The sequence below is a fragment of the Rhipicephalus sanguineus genome, chromosome 1, assembly GCF_013339695.2.
Source record: "Rhipicephalus sanguineus isolate Rsan-2018 chromosome 1, BIME_Rsan_1.4, whole genome shotgun sequence".
NCBI classification, from domain to species: domain Eukaryota; kingdom Metazoa; phylum Arthropoda; class Arachnida; order Ixodida; family Ixodidae; genus Rhipicephalus; species Rhipicephalus sanguineus.
The window spans coordinates 296457051-296474803 of record NC_051176.1 but is presented as its reverse complement, the minus strand read 5'-3'; the positions used below and the strand labels follow the sequence as shown (position 1 = coordinate 296474803).

Below are 17753 nucleotides of genomic sequence, written 5' to 3'. Positions count from 1 at the left end.
TAATGAAGCGTAGTGTTAGTTAATACAGTCATCTCCTGTTAACTTCACTTCTCAATTACTTCAGTGCACTAGAAAGCCTTGGTGAAACCACATTCACTTCTATAAAAGGAAACGTTTTTATAGCATGAACTTTTGTAAAATGTGTGTATGTGGTTGAGGCTCACTGGCACTCGCCCCTCCCTCATACATGCGGTGGTTACTAAAAACTTCAAGACACAAGAAATTCAGCAGACTGTGCTTCTGAGTGGCCAATGATGCAGCCACTCTTTGCTCATGCTGGTTGCATGAGCAAAGAGTGGCGTGGCATTGTCATGCACGTGCCACTCTGCCTCATGCTGCAAACTGAGCAACAAAGGCATTATAGACTAGTGCAAGCAGTGAAAATATTTGTGTGTAAATTTTGCCACTGTTTGTTACACATTCAACTTTTAGGATAAATGAGCCAAATCTTTCAGTCCTGCTAACATGGACTTAATGGAAGTCAACTCTACAAGAAATTGACTTTTAGTTTCAGGGATGTCGCATGCCACGATTTATGATACGATTATGAGGCATGCCACAATGGGAGAGACTGGACTACTACTGACTCTCCGAGGTTCGTCAACATGTGCCCCCATCTGAGTAAATGGGTTTTCTTGCATTTAGCCCCCATCGATATGCAGCCACCGTGGCCAGGAATCGAACCCATGACCTTCAGCTTGGGCGACCACAGCAAGAGAAAGACTCTGCAAATAGCCAGTTGATGATATTGTGGTGGCAGAGGTTCTTGCACTTCAGCATGACGTCAGCTTACAATGTCTGCTATGTAATCTTCTTAGTTTAGGAATTTATTTTAAAATGCATGAAATTTAGAAGGTTATACTATTTCCAAATTCAGTACTAATTTAAAATCCTGCAACGATGCTTCATTTTTGCACCAATAGCTTTAAAGGATAACTGCAGCCACATGAAAAAGAGGAGGAGACAACACAGATTGGGAGGTCAGCCAGATAGATGTCTAGTTGACTATAGGCAAAGGAGTTTTAAAGACTGAAGGAAAAGGCAAAATGGGAAAGAGCGCACATATACACCAGCAGACACATGATGTCTATAAGCATCTGCTTGGGTCCATTGATTTAGATGTACCCAGGAGCTTGGCCCTCGTCACCACAGTGGCCCTGAGGTTAAGGTGCTCCGCTACTAACCTGAAAGACGTGGGTTCTATCCTGGCCACGGCGGTGGCATATCGATGGAAGTGACGTGCTGGAGGCTCGTGTACTGTGCAATGTCAGTGCATGTGAAAGAAATATAGGTGTTCGAAATTATCTGGCGCCCTCCTGTATGGTATCTCCCATAGCCTGAGTCACTTCGGGGCATTAAACCCTATAAACCGACTAGGGTCTTGGCTCGTATTAAAACGTAGCGCAAAGGAAACTGTACACAGAAGAAGACATCGGACCTATACCAGCTGGCCCAGTACACCATGTTACTTCATTCAGGATCTTGGCATTTGTAATGCCTTATGGGTGGCACTGTGATTCACGGGAAAGAACGAAGACAACATGCAGTTACGTTAACAGATAGAAAGACAGAAATGCTTATTCATAAGTATGTTTTGCAGTACTTGCAGCAATGTGCCCAAATAAATTCTACTGTCTGGCTGCTCAGTCACTATAAAAGCACTTTATTACAACAGGTGGCCTTTCAGTGACCACGACCCTCATGGGACGAATAACTTCTGGGGTTTTACGTGCCACAGCACAATTATGAGGCACGCCGTAGTGGGGGACTCTGGATTAATTCTGACGTGCACCTAAATCTAAGTTCACAGATGTTATTGCATTTTACCCCCATTGAAATGCAGCCGCCACGGCTGGGAATCGAACCTGCAACCTCAAGCTTAGCAGCACAACACCTCAACCTGCTAAGCTACCACTCTAGGTCCTGACAGGACCAAAATGTAGAGTCATTGATTTTAACAACTGAGCTCCACAGTGCAGCAAGAGAGCCGTATCACAATGTTGGTAGTCCTGGATATGTTTTGTCCGGGATTACTCAAGATGCAGCATGCTAGCCCACTTCGCAGGTGGTACACTATGGCTGGCACACCAATATCACATGTATAACGGGTCCTGTTGAGTGACTTGCCCCTATACATAGCACCAGGCTTTGAAGATGGACATAGTCACATTAGTGGTGCACACACAGCGAACTGAAGAGGTGTTCATTTGCATTTCACGTGTTGCAAGTAGCAATGCCATAGCCAGTAAGCACCGTGTTAACCTTTCTGCCTTTTTTTTTTAATGCATGTAGACTGGATTCAGTCTACCACAGGTCATTTGCAAAGTATGTGAAACTGGATGGAAAAGGTATTAGGATAGAACCCTGCTGTTATATTTCATGGTGGTCCACTAAAATGAATGTATTAGTATGTCGAAAAAAAGAACATCCCAAAAATTATAATGTAATATTTGTAGCAGCACTACAAATGAGGCAGAAAGCTACTTTCACAAAGGCTTACTTGAAGTTGTACATAAGGCCACCAAACTACTGAAAGCTTGCTAAATTAAAGTTGCCCTTGCTGACTGGCAGATATTTTAATGTTAAGCATTTTTTGGAGAAGTCCTAACAATGTACAAGACAATAATAATTTATTTCCTATTAATGTGTGTACAATTTAATGAGCAGCGCGAATAAACCACTGAACCACTTGCACATTAACTTTCCATTTGTTACATTTCCTAGCGGTTGCAAATCAGTTCTGCGGAAACCCGCAAGGTGGCGGAAGGGTTAAGAAAGGGAAAATAGACAACCACCCGTTTGTAGCACGAAGCCACAAGGAAATCCATACGGATTTCTCGGAAATAAAGCCTCTTAGTTGCCGAAAAAGTTGTGTGGTGACTAATTAACCCAAAATCGTTAATTAACTTTCTAATTATTGATTTTAGGGCAGGTGTTTTTATATTGCAAAGTTGTGCGTGCCAATTTATGGCATACCTATTTTTTAGAAATCACAGAAGTTGCATGTAGTTCGATATATTCATCATCGAATTTCAAGGGCGAAATCGAAACTGATCGCGCCCGGTGTGCACAAAGTGCGGCGGAACACTGGAATGGCACGCGACAGGGAAGTGATGAAATTTGAAAGCAGAATCTGGTCAGAAAAATCGGCAAACATTCTGAAATACACTAGCAGACAGCTTAATGTTTGCATGCAATGGGTGGTGCCTATCTGTTACTTTCTTAAACTATCAAGAGGTGCGAAAAACTATTTAGCCTGTCTGCAAAAAGAAGCACCGCAGTGGCCACCCCAGAGCTTTATGCTTCCCAGACAAAGAAAAGGTTGATATTGCAGTTTTCTTGTGCACAGTTCGAAAGAAACCGATAAGCACCAAATACTACTCGCAAAAGTAAGGCGACGCGCGGGCACAAGTGAGATGACTTGCAGCTTTTCACGAAAACATATGACCGTGGTGCACCGTCATTGAAATTTCGTCACTCCCATGCGACAGGTAATTCCGGTCTGACATAGCAGAACGATCGTGCTTCGTGCGCGCCTTGCACGATCAGTTTCAATTTTGCCCATGGAATTCGATGACAAATATCTCAAACTACGTTAAACTTTTGGGATTTCTAAAATATAGGTATGGCATAAGTTGGCAAGCATTACAACTTTGTAATGTAAACTGCCCTCAAGTCAACACTTAAATGGTTAATTAATGGGCTTTTGTTAATTAGTTGAAACAGTGTTATTTTAACTGTGGCAAAGTATTTCCACCTCGACGCGGAGTTCGTGTGCGAAAACGACAGGAGCCTTACTGTCATAGGTTTTTTACAGTGAAAGCTGTTGTGAGATCATTTCACCGGCCGTTTTTGGCGCCGTAGTTGTCCGCTGCCACCACAGCCACCGCCGGTGTCCGTAACCACTATCGCTCGAAATAAGAAAAAAAATTCCAGGATGGAACGAGGTTCGAACCTGGGCCCTCTGCGTGGGAGCCCGCCCAGTATTCAACCTCTGAGCCATGCCGGTGCTTGAAACTGCTTTGCAAAAAGGTCCTATACAGGCTTCATGTCGGGAAGGAACCACATTAAAATATGCAATATAGTGTGGTAGAAGAGTAAAATAAGCACCAAGCATCGCACAACGCGAATTCTGTAACCAGGCGTTACACAATGCGAATTGCGCAACGAGTAGGTTGTTGAATGCTTCCAACCCATTACAAAGGACTCTGCCATAATTCTTCATCGTCATCAGGCACAGCATCAACAAAGTGCGCATAATGCCTTACATGCGTATAGCAGGTACCAACGCTCTCCGTAGAATGACGAAAAATGGCACAGTGCCTGCTGCCCTACTTCTCAAAAATTACAATGATATATAGCGTAGTGGGTTCCTCGCAAGTGCACTTGTATTGGTTGCCAAGGAAGCCCATAAGCACATGATCCACTTCCTCGGAGTAAAGTTCTTCCCCCCCCCCCCCCACCTCTCTCTCCCACGTCAACATATGTTATACAGCATGGCGGGAGAGGGACATAGCGACCGGGCGTCACCTAATGCAAATTACATAACTGGTGGGCCGTTTAAAGCTTCCAACCCATTACAAAGGATTGAGCCATAATTCTTCTTCGTCATCAGTCGTCGCGTCAACAAAGTGCACATAATGCTTACAAACGTGTAGCTGGTGCCTCGCTTCTCCGCAGAATGACAGATAATGGCTTAGTAGGTGCTTCCCAACTTCACAAAAATTGTGATTTATGGTGTAGTGGGTACCTTGCTAGTGTACTTGTAGTAGCCCCAAGAGAGCTTACAACAGTGCTTTAGAAACGCCGCTCTTCCAGCTTTCGCTGTGACTGTGCTGCGGTTTCAGCGCAGGCCTGGCGTTTTTATAAAAAATCTGTATAGTGTCTAAAAATAAAACAGCCTGTATATCAGTTTTATTTAAAAGCTATTGACAAAGTGCCACCTTGAATACTATAGTTACTCCTGCATTTCAATCTGCATTTACAAAATATTTCTAAGGCTATAGTTGCAACTGTAAGCCAGCTTGCCTCAGTTTACAAAATTGTGGTATTTTTGTCGCTTCAAAGAAATAGTAATCTTCCTTTGTGAAAGCTAGTGAATATTTGTTTCAAATAAAATGTTATGAAATGCTTGGGCCCTTTCGAGAATGAAATGAACTGAATGAATGAAATGAGTCGAGACGGAGTGCCGAGAAGGCACACGCAAGCGTTGAGTTTTTTTAAGCAGCGTTGCAATGTTTGTGCGTGCGTGTGTGCGCAGGCTTAAGGGTGCAAAAGTAATGGCAGGGTAATGAAAGCGGCAATCAAGTAAGAACAAAACGTGAATAACTTTGACACTGAAATTTTGCTTTTGGTTGTGTTACAGTCCTGCGCAAGGAAACGCAACTATAGAACTCTTTATCTCCCGTTCGCAGAAAAAAATCCGCGGCTTTCAGTTGCACTTAGCAAGAAAATGTGAGAGACTGAAGAGTCGGCGATATTTCTGCCGACTCATCGAGCAGCTAGGGCGGCGCCTATTCCCTGCAGCCGGCACAGGCGAGTACAAAACAGGCAGCTTGAAGGCTGTGCGCGTATGAAAACGACACACATACAAGTCAGCGAGCATGCATGCATGCAAGGCCGATACAATCACGACGCTTGTTTCGCGCCTAACAAATGTTGGGCCTGCCGAGCGTACGGAATTCCCGATTCGACTGCGCCGACGAAAGCGCTTACGCAGTGTACGCACCGCCCGTGCAACCGAACGCTGCCGCGCCTCAGTGGGAAAAAATGGGAAACAGAAATATAACTGTCCCGCAGCAGCGGCGTCTTTCACGGCGAAGGAAATGGGTGTGACTGCCTCATTGTCCGTGACAGGAGAGAAGCTACCAAATACTGCAAGCCAGAATCGAATGAGTGAATGAATGAATTAAGTTTTTAGCCTCTTCATATTGTGGTACAAGAGAAAACATAACCATTCTAGGGCTGCTTTGAAAATGGTTGCCTTACTATTTGAAAACTATCCGAACAGTATTCGATTTGTACTCGTATTCAATTCGGTGTCATCATTATTTTATTTGTATTCAATTTGCTTCTAAAATTCACTATTTGCACGCCCCTAACATTTCCCTCTCCAGGTGTTAAATACAAAAAATGTAACCGCACACCACCGATGTGCCACCAGCAGGGGTGCTTAGGTTGACAGCTTCATGTCGCCACTGAAAACAGTCAACTTCTCAGCACTCTTTAAACAAATAGGAACACTAACAAACTTTTTACAATGCGCATGACATGTACACGTTATAAACACGCACATTTATTTCTGCCACAGACAAAAATAAAACCAAGCCATTCACAACACTGTTACTTCGGTTTTGTTTCCTGATCGGTAACTCGACGAATAAAGATGGCGTCCGGAGGTGTGTTGTCGAGGAAGCCCTGCTCGTAGAGGTATGATGAACCGATTGCCAACAGCGAGCCATCATGGCTAAAGGCCAGGGAAGCAATACTTGATGGATACTTGTGAAATTGGCACAGGCGCTTCTTGTTGAACCCATCCCAGATGTTGACATGTCCGTCACTTCCACCTGTTGCAAATGTGTTGTACAGGTTGTGGAATGCAATGGCATTCACTGGATAGATGAGCTCGATGCCATTGCTATCTTTGGTGCGGTGACACTTGAATGCATATTTCTTCTTTTGAACTTCAGGACTTGGGTCAAGGTACTCAACAGCCACACGTCCTGTAAGGAATGGAACAATTCAGCACATTGATAGACGGCAAACTCTAAATTATATTTCTCATCAAAGTGTTGAAAAAAGTTCCGAACGTAGTGACTATTGGTACTAAATTATTAACTACTTTAAACTGGCACAGGAATAAATGTCCTCTGGGAGTTCTATAACCCAGATCAACTTCTGTTAAAACAATTTTTTTTGATGGCTCATGTCCTTAGAGCTGCTGGATTAGCTCTTGGCTAATCCATGTCTCAATGTTTGTTGTACTCTAATGTCACACCTTCAAAAGCAAAGTGTTCCATTTTAGAAGTGACCTAAATATTTTTGTTTGAACAGCTTCCCCTACAGCATAATACAGAAATCTAAATGGAAGAGTGTACTCCATTTATTGTTGCTCCTACACGTGTGCTTTAGACTTCAGAGACATCATCAGGGGAAACACGAGCTCACAGTACAACACACTGATGGTACACTGCAGCCAAAAGGAAAGCTCCCAAGTACATGTGCACAAGAGTGCTTAAATGCACTGCCACACAATGAGGCACCATCTTTCAGCAAAAATGAATTTTTAACATGAAAGTGTTTTATGCCGGGGTCCACCATGGCCCCACTGACGTACTTCCGTCACGGATATGACGTTGTAAAATATACACCAACAGATGGCAAAGAAAAAAACTTGCAAGAAAAAGTTCCGTTGCCGGGAGTCGAGCCTACGACCCCTCGATCCACAGTACGCGGTGCGAAACCACTGAGCCACAGAGCGCACATTCCTAAGCTTACTAACGGCAAGCTATTTATATACACCATTCGCCGTTCGCGGTACTCAGACCTCCGTGGCTTCAGCGCGTTCTTGTGATCACTATCGAGATGGCACGAGGAGCGTGCTTTAAAGGTTGTCGCCCTGCGCGTTGCGATGCGAGCGCGCTTCTACAGGGGGTGTCTCGTGCGTCTTGTCCTTTCACCGCAAGTTTCCGTTGATGATTCAGAGAGCACGAAGGTCACTTTGCTCGCTGAAGCCGCCGCGTTTCCGAAAAGAGCGCGCTACTCACTCGCAAAGAAGTAACAATTGTGACAGTTGTTCGTTTGTGCTCGTCCTGTGTATGCTGTTTTCATGTGCCCCTTCTTCTTTAGAGCGCGCTGCAAGTTCTGAACTGCTTGCCGTTCTTCGCGTGACATTACATTTTGCTGCTATAGCATTCATTCCGTTGTCCTTGTGGAGAAACAATGCAAAATAAATGCTCAATTACACTACCCCTGTGAAGACATGTTTCACTTTCGTGTTATACCTATTCCTATGAAAGGGGGATCAGCCATGTTTTTTTTGTTTTTTTTTTCACATTAGAACATGCGGTGCAAACGGCAAAACAAATTTTTTCTATACTAATTTTCAAACAGTCAAGAACAACACTAGTACTAATGTTTGGCATGTAGCTTCACCTACTTTGCATGACTTCCTCTGTATTGCTTGCTGAACAATTATAGTAGAACGTTGGGAAAGGGAAATCTCTTAAATGGAACAACTGCCTCTGAATTGGTCGGCTTTGTACTGAACTGCTACTTCCTCATGCAACTTTCTTAGTAAACGAAACTCCCGTTAAATGAGCCATACTCTCCCAGTCCCTTCAGGTTTTGTGGGGAGACACAAGCCTTAAAGCTTTATTTTTTATTTTTGAAGTGAATCATATTTATACAGGCAATTTACTGCTGTCCCTAACATACAGGGTAGAAACTACGAGCATAACAAATGAACTTGAGAAGGAATTAAGGATTGTGCAGCGTGCAATGTAACGAAAAATGATAGGCTCAACACTGAGAGATAGGACGAGGACAGAGTGGATAAGTAAACAACAAACAGTGATAGCTGATATCCTTGTCGACATTAAGAGGCAAAAGTTGACGTGGGGGGATCACGTAATGCGTAGGGCAGATGACTGATGGTCAGTAAGAATGACTGAATGGATACCAAGGGACGGAAAGCACAGTCGAGGTCAGCAGAGAGTTAGGTGGGGTGATAATTAAGAAATTCGCAGGAACAAAATGGAATAAACTCGCATAGGACAGGGTAAATTGGAGATCCTTGGGAGAGACCTTTGTCCTGTGGTGGATATAGAACAGGCTGCTGCTGCTGCTGATGATGAATTAGCAAAAGGAAAAAAGAAAACTGAATAAGACTGATAAATTTTCTTCAGTTCAATAGAAAAATACAAACATGTTTCCCCTTCATGAAATTCTACTGTAACATGTGTGTGTCACATGTACATATCGCTGTTTCATGCTTGAAATAAATTAGTTGGAAGTGCCACCCATATGTCATCCTGTTCGTGCCTCTCTTCTGTGTATGTTTTTTTCTAGCGGCAGTATGTCATACAGTAAGCAATACCAACTAGGTCAAGAAGAAGTTCTCCTCGCATGTGCCTCCATCGTGATGCTTCGCTTCATCTTCTTTCTCCTTCTGTTTCACTGAACGTCATCACCTAGACTTTCCTCTAGATGGTGTTGCTTTCAACGCGGCAAACTGATCCTCACGCAAACACACACTACAACGTCGATTCATAGATGGGGCATGTACACTTGCACGTAAAAACAACAGAAAAAGTTACTTAGTCAATGGCTCGTATATCACTGATAGCAACTGACTGCATGTGGTGAACCTCAAAGTGCGTTTGTGTGTTTTTTAGATGTTGTTTCAATTTATTCTTACCCTATTGGCTGATGTTGGCGAAACTTGACAGATAAATGAGAGCTATGTTGCACACTCTGGCTAGTGTATGGTGCTTATAACCAACTTCGAGAATGACTTCAGCATAAACAGCAAAGGATCAACCACAGCCAAAGGAAGAGGAAAAATAATAACAATAATAAATAAAAGTGGAGAATCATTGCATACCATATTTTGTTATTTCATATCACGATGTGGCTGAAATTGCCTGTCCACTTTAACTTTCCGATGACGCTCACAGTTACATTTATCCAGAGTTGGAAAACCGATGGTACTGTTTAATGAATGCTCTTAGCATTGCACGTGCACAAAACCAACCAAACATGAGGATGGTGTTCTGTTTCGGTGATCTCACTTTTCCACTGCACATGCTACTAGTAAAGCACATAACACAACGTTTATTTGAACCATCACAGATCATTCAGAAGACCTAATTTCATACCCAGGGAATGGATTTCGCTAGAATTTATAGACACTGCCAGTTAAAAGATTACTAAACAAACTGTTCTTGCCTTGGAGGGCTAATGCTCATGATGCAACCCACAATAGCACACTGACAGTTGTAGTACTAGGATGATGATGATGATGATGATAAACCTACCTTCGATGGAACTAAGCACAAACCCCTGCTGGTTTGGGAAGCAGCGGATACAACGCGTCTGGTACTTGAGGTTGGACTCTCGCCGCTGTTTGACATAGCCCATGTTTCGCAAGTCCCATACAAGCACCTTTCTCTGGGCTGTGCCCACAATTAGCTTGTCACCACACACAGCCATGGTGTACACCTGCAAAAGAATAAAAGGTTTAGGAAGTCAACAGTAGTCATGTCCAGCCCTTTTTAGAGCAAAAGATTATGTGCTACGCTCCAGCAAAACATACCAGAATTGTGCAGCAAAATGTATTGCTGTTCTAGCAGTCGAAGTCTAAGCAAGCCCCCCCCCCCCATTTAAGTTTGCCAAGATATACCACTCACTGGCACTCACTCACTCTTATACTCACCGACTCACTTGCATTCACACTTGCACTTAGTAGCATTTATTACAGTCATTGATGTTCGTACTCACGTCCCCTCTTTCATCATCACTAGCTGACTTTTTAATTATGTCCACTCTTCACCTTATTCGCTTACACTCACACCTGATAAAGTGAGAGTATGAGTGAGGGTACCGTTGAGTGAGTGAATATGCTAATTTATGAATTCTAGCTACTGAGGAGCTTGTACTACAATAATAATAATAATTTCTGTGGCTTTACTTGCTAAAACTATGATACAATTATGAGCCACGCCATAGTGGTGGACTCCAGATCAATTTTTACTACCTGCGTTTCTTCAAAGAGCACCTAAATAAAATCTAAGCGTGTTCTTTGTATTTCTCTCCCATCAAAATGTGGCCAACATGGCTGAGAATCAAACCCACATCCTCAAGCTTAGCAGCGTGATATCTTACCTGCTAAGCTACAATGGTGGGTAACTCGTACTAGCGTAGACAATCCGCCTTTTTGATAAGTTTGATAGGGAGGCAGAGTTTTGCGTGTTGATTCAGGACAACTGAAATGACCAGAATGAAAGCCTCAGAGATGGAGAGTCATGAGACCACACCGAAATGTTTCGCGCCTTCTACACTAGGGGAAGGGCGCATGCACCGTGGCACTGCGATAAATGCAGATTGAAACGTGAACAGCGGAGCAAGCACAATTAGCGCTACCTGGTGAGCATGCTCTGTTCAGGTGATGAGAGTGGGAATGCGTGTCCCATTGCAATACATCCAACCGCTGCTCCCTGTATACTACCAGTTTTGGCACACAACCACGGCAGCACCGCTAAAATTGCTGCCAAAGTAGCTGTTCATGTCTTGTTGTGCTGCTGAAAGGCAGGCCACAGTGGAGCATTTGCTCAGCTTGCTACCAAGCATGTCGTTTTATTGATCTTTTTTTCTTTGCCAATATCGTCGCGTCTTTATCACTGGTGCTTCTGCTGAAAAGTCACACTGCTTGTGCTAGTCTCACTGAATGATAGTGTTAGAGTTTCGCTTCAATAACACAAAAATTCGAAAAAGAATTGATAATGAGGCAACTATGGCGGGCAATGAGAAACGATAGTTAGAAGCCCTGCTTGAGAGCAGCCTAAGTACACGCTCAGATCACATCTGTGGGCTGCCTTTCGGCAACACCATGTGTCACAGCCATCTGCTTTGGCAGCAATGATAACAGCGCTTTGGCAGTGGTGTGTTACAACTAGCATACAGGAAATAACAGTTGAGCATATCGCAGCGGGACACGCACTGTTGAACTCGTCATCTGAACTGAGTGTACACGTTGCGCTGATTGTGCTATAGGCCATGCGCTTTCTCATTTGCATTTCAGTTGTCCACGATAGTACATAGGTTTGCTGAGAGCATGCAAGATCAACCAGCTACATAGCAAAAACAGTGCAGGCAATTGGACAAGAAAAAGAGCACACACAACCAGAAAGGACAGTGCTCATCCTGTGTGTTCTTTCTTGTTGCGCTGTCTGCGCACTTTTTTTTCCCCATAAATCTGTACCAGCAAGCTCAAGTTCGGACCACTTTAAAATATCAGTAAGGTTAGAAGCTATGCATAGACACGTAAGACTATATTTTACAAGGTTAGGCTAAAGCAATTCCCCTTATGCCTTCGCACCTTGCAATTATGAAGTTAAATCTTCTAAACGTCCTTATTCAGGATCACTGTTTCTAATGTAAGCGACTGATTTAGATTCGCTGGAAATAATTTAACCTCACCCTCACACGTAGCACATGTGCATCAAGCGTGCCAAAAGTCAATGACACTCACATGCAGTCAAATTCATCTTGGCTCACATGGAATCACACATCAGTGCTGTTAGTCATGGCTACATGGCTTGATTCACTTAATTCACACTCCTAGGACTACGTCAAGTGTGCCTAAACCTATGGCTGACGTCTTCCTTGGCATGTTGAAAAAACACTTAAATTGGGGACTGCTATGTGCAAGAGACTTTGCCAAAGGAATGATCCATGTGCCGGGTGCTGTGCAACATAGGTACCTCTATTTCGCCTGTATTTGCCCTAGTTAAGGCAGTGTAATTAAGCCAAGCCAAAGCAAAGGCAGTGCAAATCACAGAAAGTGCCTACTGTAATACAGACCTCTTTAACCCCTCATGGCATCTTTAGGTAAATTAAATGAAATACATGATCAGTGAGACTCCAGCTTGCACAACTTATCACAAACTAATGGACATAAAAAGTCACCACGATTCCCCTTGAAATTCCTAGAGCAAAGTAAAAATTTCCTTTACACGTATAATAACAAACCTTGTCAGGCTGCAAGCATGAGCCAGCACACGTTGATGACCTGGGATCCCACAACTTCACTGTTGAGTCCCAGCTCCCTGAGATGATCACATTGACATCAGAGCAGTATTCAACACATCGCACCGGCTCACTGTGCTTTCCAACAACAGTCTCTGCACTGCAGTTGAAATCGAAGGACTTGACCTCACAGTCACTGCCTCCACTCCAGGCATGCACGGCGTCCTGAAGAGGGAAATTACAGCAGTACTGTTAAGACGTAACGTGATGAAACCAACAGACAATGACGCCAAAGAACATATAGGGGACATTATTTGTAGTCTTTTAATGGTAATGTAGTAATTATGATAAATATGTAAAGAAATTATAGTGGACAAAAAGACAACTTCCCGCTACATTGTCCGAAGGTTGTAGAGTTGGTCCCTACTAGCGGCAAGTTGTTGTTTCATCTACTTTAATTTCTTTACGTTTATATCATAACCACTACACAACAGTTAAAAGAGTACAAATAATGTCCCCTACACATTCCTTGGCTTCATTGTCTGTTGGTTTCATTAGGTTGTGTCTAACAAAGAAAATGAGCCCTTGATCCATTCCACTTCTAGTGGTATTGCTAGTTTTACATGCTGCTGAATGTGCACATATTTGCCATATAGAACTTCAGGTGTGCAAAATAGGTAGCTATATACAGTTATAGTGACTGGCTGCATCTGAACATATTGGTGAACTGCAGCACATAAAGACAAAGAGACACATGAACACTACAACAAAAGCCTTTTACGCATGTCTATGCCCATCACATCCATCTCAATCCCTTTATGCACTGCAATTTACTAATAAGTTGTACCAACGAGCCCAAACAGCCACATTACTGTATCATTAAAATCGTTAGAACTTGAGCTTGTTGGTACATATTCATAGTAGAAAACAGCGCGATACAACGAAGACAAGAAAGACCAAACAGGACTAGCGCTGTCTCGTCTTCTTTGTATCGCGCTGTTTTCTACTATGAATACTACATCTGAACACTGATGGGCCAAAAGGTGGCCTTCATTTGCAAGGATGGCAGCCAATTTCCAGGAGATATTATTGCGATAGCAATTATATGGACACTCTCGGCAGGTTTTTGCTGACGCCATCGCTGTCACGCTCCATAAAAAGTCCAAATCGATAACGTCGCCCCACGCATCGTATATTCTACATGCTAATAAAAGCACGCGAGCACCGGGGACGAATGCAACTGAAGCAGAAATGAAAAGAGCCAGCCATCTCCACCGCATAAAGGGCACATGCGATAATATTGCCCTGCGTGCGAGGCCTGGCTTCGATGGCTCGTCAAGCAGCGAGGAAACACCCTGCCTATCGGCACTACTAGGTGGGAAGGGGGGGGGGGGCTGCGTGACTCGAGCAGCAACTGTGAATTTTGATCATAAGGATGTGGTCACGAGTGCAGCACCCGTGCTATATCGATAGACATCGTTAGACGCCTCGTATAAGTGGTGTGCTCTCATCGCTTTGTGTTGAGATGACAAACAGCATGAAAACCACTTCGCTCACTGGAGCGGCTACATTCACTTTAACCAGCGTTTTGTAGAGTTACGCAAGATCGGATCCAAAAGAGTTTGCCGCTAGCCTTACTTCATATAACACTCCGATTTGTTGCAATCGCATTCATTGCTTCACCCTTGCGGCAAAACTGTGATTCTGTTCCTCAGCTCTACAAGTGTAAAAAATGGTGTACACACGTGTGTGAAGTTTATTGTGTCATGAATCACTTGCAGTAAAAATTTTTCAAATCTGTCAAGTACGAGCGGAGTTACAGGGATTTGTCGCATGCTCCCCCCCGAGTGCTTTCTCTCTTCTTTCTTCCAAACAAGCATGCTGGAAGCTATACAAAGTGGGGAGGGATGGAGGGGTTGACAAAGGGGCAAGAAGCTACATCAGCACATGTCATAACATTCAGCATTTTTGTCTTCTTTTTTCCTTTGAACGTGCTTGCACACTTTTGGTATGATGACAAGCATACTGTGATAACTATGCAGCACAAGGAGCACTAATGTTGTGTGAAAGTCTAGCCAAGCTCTGCGAATACCTGGTGCACACCGGCTTTGTCCCGTGTCAGATTGATCGACGGATAGTAGCCAAATCTAGTTGGTGCTTTCTGAAGTGAATTCAATTAGTTAAACACCAAGCGATGTCTGGCAAGGCGTCATGGTAGCAAAGTCCATAAAAGATACAAAGCGGGTAATGGCAAGCATACCAGTGGTTTTGGAACAAAACAACGATATGCATCAGTAAGTACTGTCATAACAGGCTCAGTACAAGACAAGTGACCGACTCGGAGCATAGTGTTTGAAATAGATTGGGCGTAGTATGCCATGTGCCGGCTCACACGAACGTAAAAGAAAACAACAATAAACAGACAATGGTTGATTGAGACTGGAAGTACTAAAATAGTTACTTTTTCGGGGTTTTTGATGAAAGAGACACTTATTGAACTTGAAACAAACAATATATTACTGAGGATGTTTTGGGGATCATGAAATCAGCCAATGACTGTGTGTACGCAAGACTACAATGTCAGTCCTTTTGTCCATGTAGTTTGCCGAGAGGAGAGTGAGCGAGTGATTTTTGCCTGTTTTTGAAACAACATTGCAACATTCCCTGCTGCATGCTGTGCAATGATATTTGGCCCGCATGTTCACAGTATCCTTGACTACTGGTCAGCAGCATTTTTTAGACTATGTTAAAAAAATTCTGCCGTGCGAAAGATTGCCTCTACTTGCCTGGAATGAGCAGTCCAGCACTGGACCCTTGTGGCTGTATTTCAAACGCATGGTGTTGCTACTGACATCATAGAGGCGCACTGTTTTATCCCATGAGGACACCAAAAGAAACTGGTTTGAGTTGGGACCAAAGTAGAGTGATGAAATGGCATCTAATGGGGCATTGTGCAGACGGAACTCATTTGGCACCTCCGTCATGGTGGCTTGAAGTGATTACTCCTGCACAGAAGAAGAAAAAAAAGTTTATTGTGATGCCTTTAATCTGTACACCTACTGCAATCTCAACACCAGAACAACACAATCTGTTATACCCATCTCACATGGTGCAATTTCACACATGCATTGTTAGCACATGTGGAAGATGAGCTGCTGACTGCTTAATGCAGGCAACTTTTCAATGTTTCACTGCAAAACTTTCGTGTAGCATGGAACCAAGGTAACCTCGCAGTTGCCTGCGAGGTTACCTTGGTTTTTTTGGGGAAAGTAATGAGTTAAAGCAAGAAAAGGTTTCAAAGAAGCAGTCTATAGTATGCTTCACTAAGTTTGTACTGAAGTGCCCTGGATAAGTTTATGCAGACAAGAATTTTAATTTTCTGCTGCGTTTACCATTGAGAAAAACAGCGATAGCAATACGTGCATGTGAACCAGGAATCCAAAGTCTATATGTGCAGATAACACAGCCCTGAAAAATGCAGAGCAATATTATCTCATGTTAAAGTGGCAGTAAAGTTGTGGAGTCATATAATGTATTAAGGATTCTTTTGCTGTAATGCACGAAAAGTAATCTGCTGATATATTTTCATGCGTCACAAAGATCAAATGCAAGATCTCACTTCTACCACTCCTCACGTACATTTACACAGTGCTTAAAATCCCACTTTGTTCAAAGGAGGGAGGAGGGGAGGAGGGGGGGCATATGTGCTTGCATTGCTGATCGCCACGCAAAGACGGCCTGGGCCTCACAGTTTTCTTGTTAAATCCTAAGCCCCATTTTCGGCAGGGTTCTGTTTGGTGTCGCAGAAGTCTGTTGCCAGATTGAGAAGCGCGAAGCGGCTCGTGGGTCGCGCCACAGTGACACGGGCACACCACGGACGCTGGCAAAATACTGAGGAGGGCGAAGCGGCTCGTGGGTTACGTGCGCCCCAAAGACACGGGCACACCACGGACGCTGGCAAAATACTGAGAAGGGCGAAGCGGCTCGTGGGTTACGTGCGCCACAGTGACACGGGCATACCACGGACTTCTGCGACACCAAACAGAACCCTGCCCCATTTTCTCCTCCTGCATAGTCATGTAAGAAAATGTAGAAGTGATTGAAAGAAGCAATATATCAGGGCAAAATTTGAAATAGGAAAAATTCACACATGTCGCTAATTATCTCGAATCTGCCATCTGTGAAGCAGGCATCACTTGTAACTGTAGAGATGATTTGTAACTGCCAATTTCGAAAAAAAAATCGAGCAAAGGAAACATACGATATTATCCAAAAAGTTTAGTGCAGATAAACTTCTCTAGGTCCAACGAAAACAAAGATTCATCATCAGAAGCTGATTTGCGTTATACGACCACGAATTGGGACCGTCTAGCCAATCAAAGATCGAGAATTCACAATCAAAAAACGTCAATGGAAGACGACTTCTTTCGCGCGCTTTGTACAAACACAAACATGACAACGTCTCAGAACACATTTTTGACACAGCATCAGCCAGTTGAAACGAAAGATATCAAGTCATTGCGACAACTTTAAGCACTGTTTTTGCAGTTACGTGAAAGCAGACATAAAATAGCGAAAGCCGGGCACATCACGTTCAGTGTCACTGCCGAAACTACCAGGTATCAATGATGACACTATTACACTTGAACACGTACACACACTGAAACAAAAACAAGGTATTTAACAATTACAATGGAACACTAATTAAACATTCACGCGGGGATAAGGCAAGTAGTACCATTAAAAATATGCAATTTGAAAACATACCCACCGCACAACGAACGCCAGCGAGAACCACTGAAGATTACAAGGCTTGGCAAACTTCGCAGTTTTCTTTACTCGCCTTTTTTTTTGCTTGAGGGCGCTAGCGACGTGTGTTATTTCTCAATTTATTGAAATTACTTGAAATTATATTGTACTCAATTACAATTGCTACTTTATTGCGTTTTACTTTAATACAGTAATATTAATTTGCTTAAGAAGTAATGCTGAAACTGCAGGGACTT

The 17753-nt window shown here is 43.3% G+C and overlaps 1 protein-coding gene across 1 annotated transcript; it reads right to left on the bottom strand.

Moving 5' to 3' along the window:
- Positions 1-6273: 6273 nt before the first annotated feature.
- LOC119379313 (mitotic checkpoint protein BUB3) lies at positions 6274-17532 on the bottom strand. The gene is made up of 5 exons (XM_037648588.2): positions 17515-17532; positions 15534-15752; positions 12751-12972; positions 10038-10221; positions 6274-6722 (listed from the first exon to the last, which is right to left on the bottom strand). The coding sequence occupies exons 2-5, from the start codon at positions 15729-15731 to the stop codon at positions 6343-6345; spliced, it is 984 nt and encodes a 327-aa protein (XP_037504516.1). The 5' UTR covers positions 15732-15752; positions 17515-17532; the 3' UTR covers positions 6274-6342.
- Between the last annotated feature and the right edge of the window lie 221 nt (positions 17533-17753).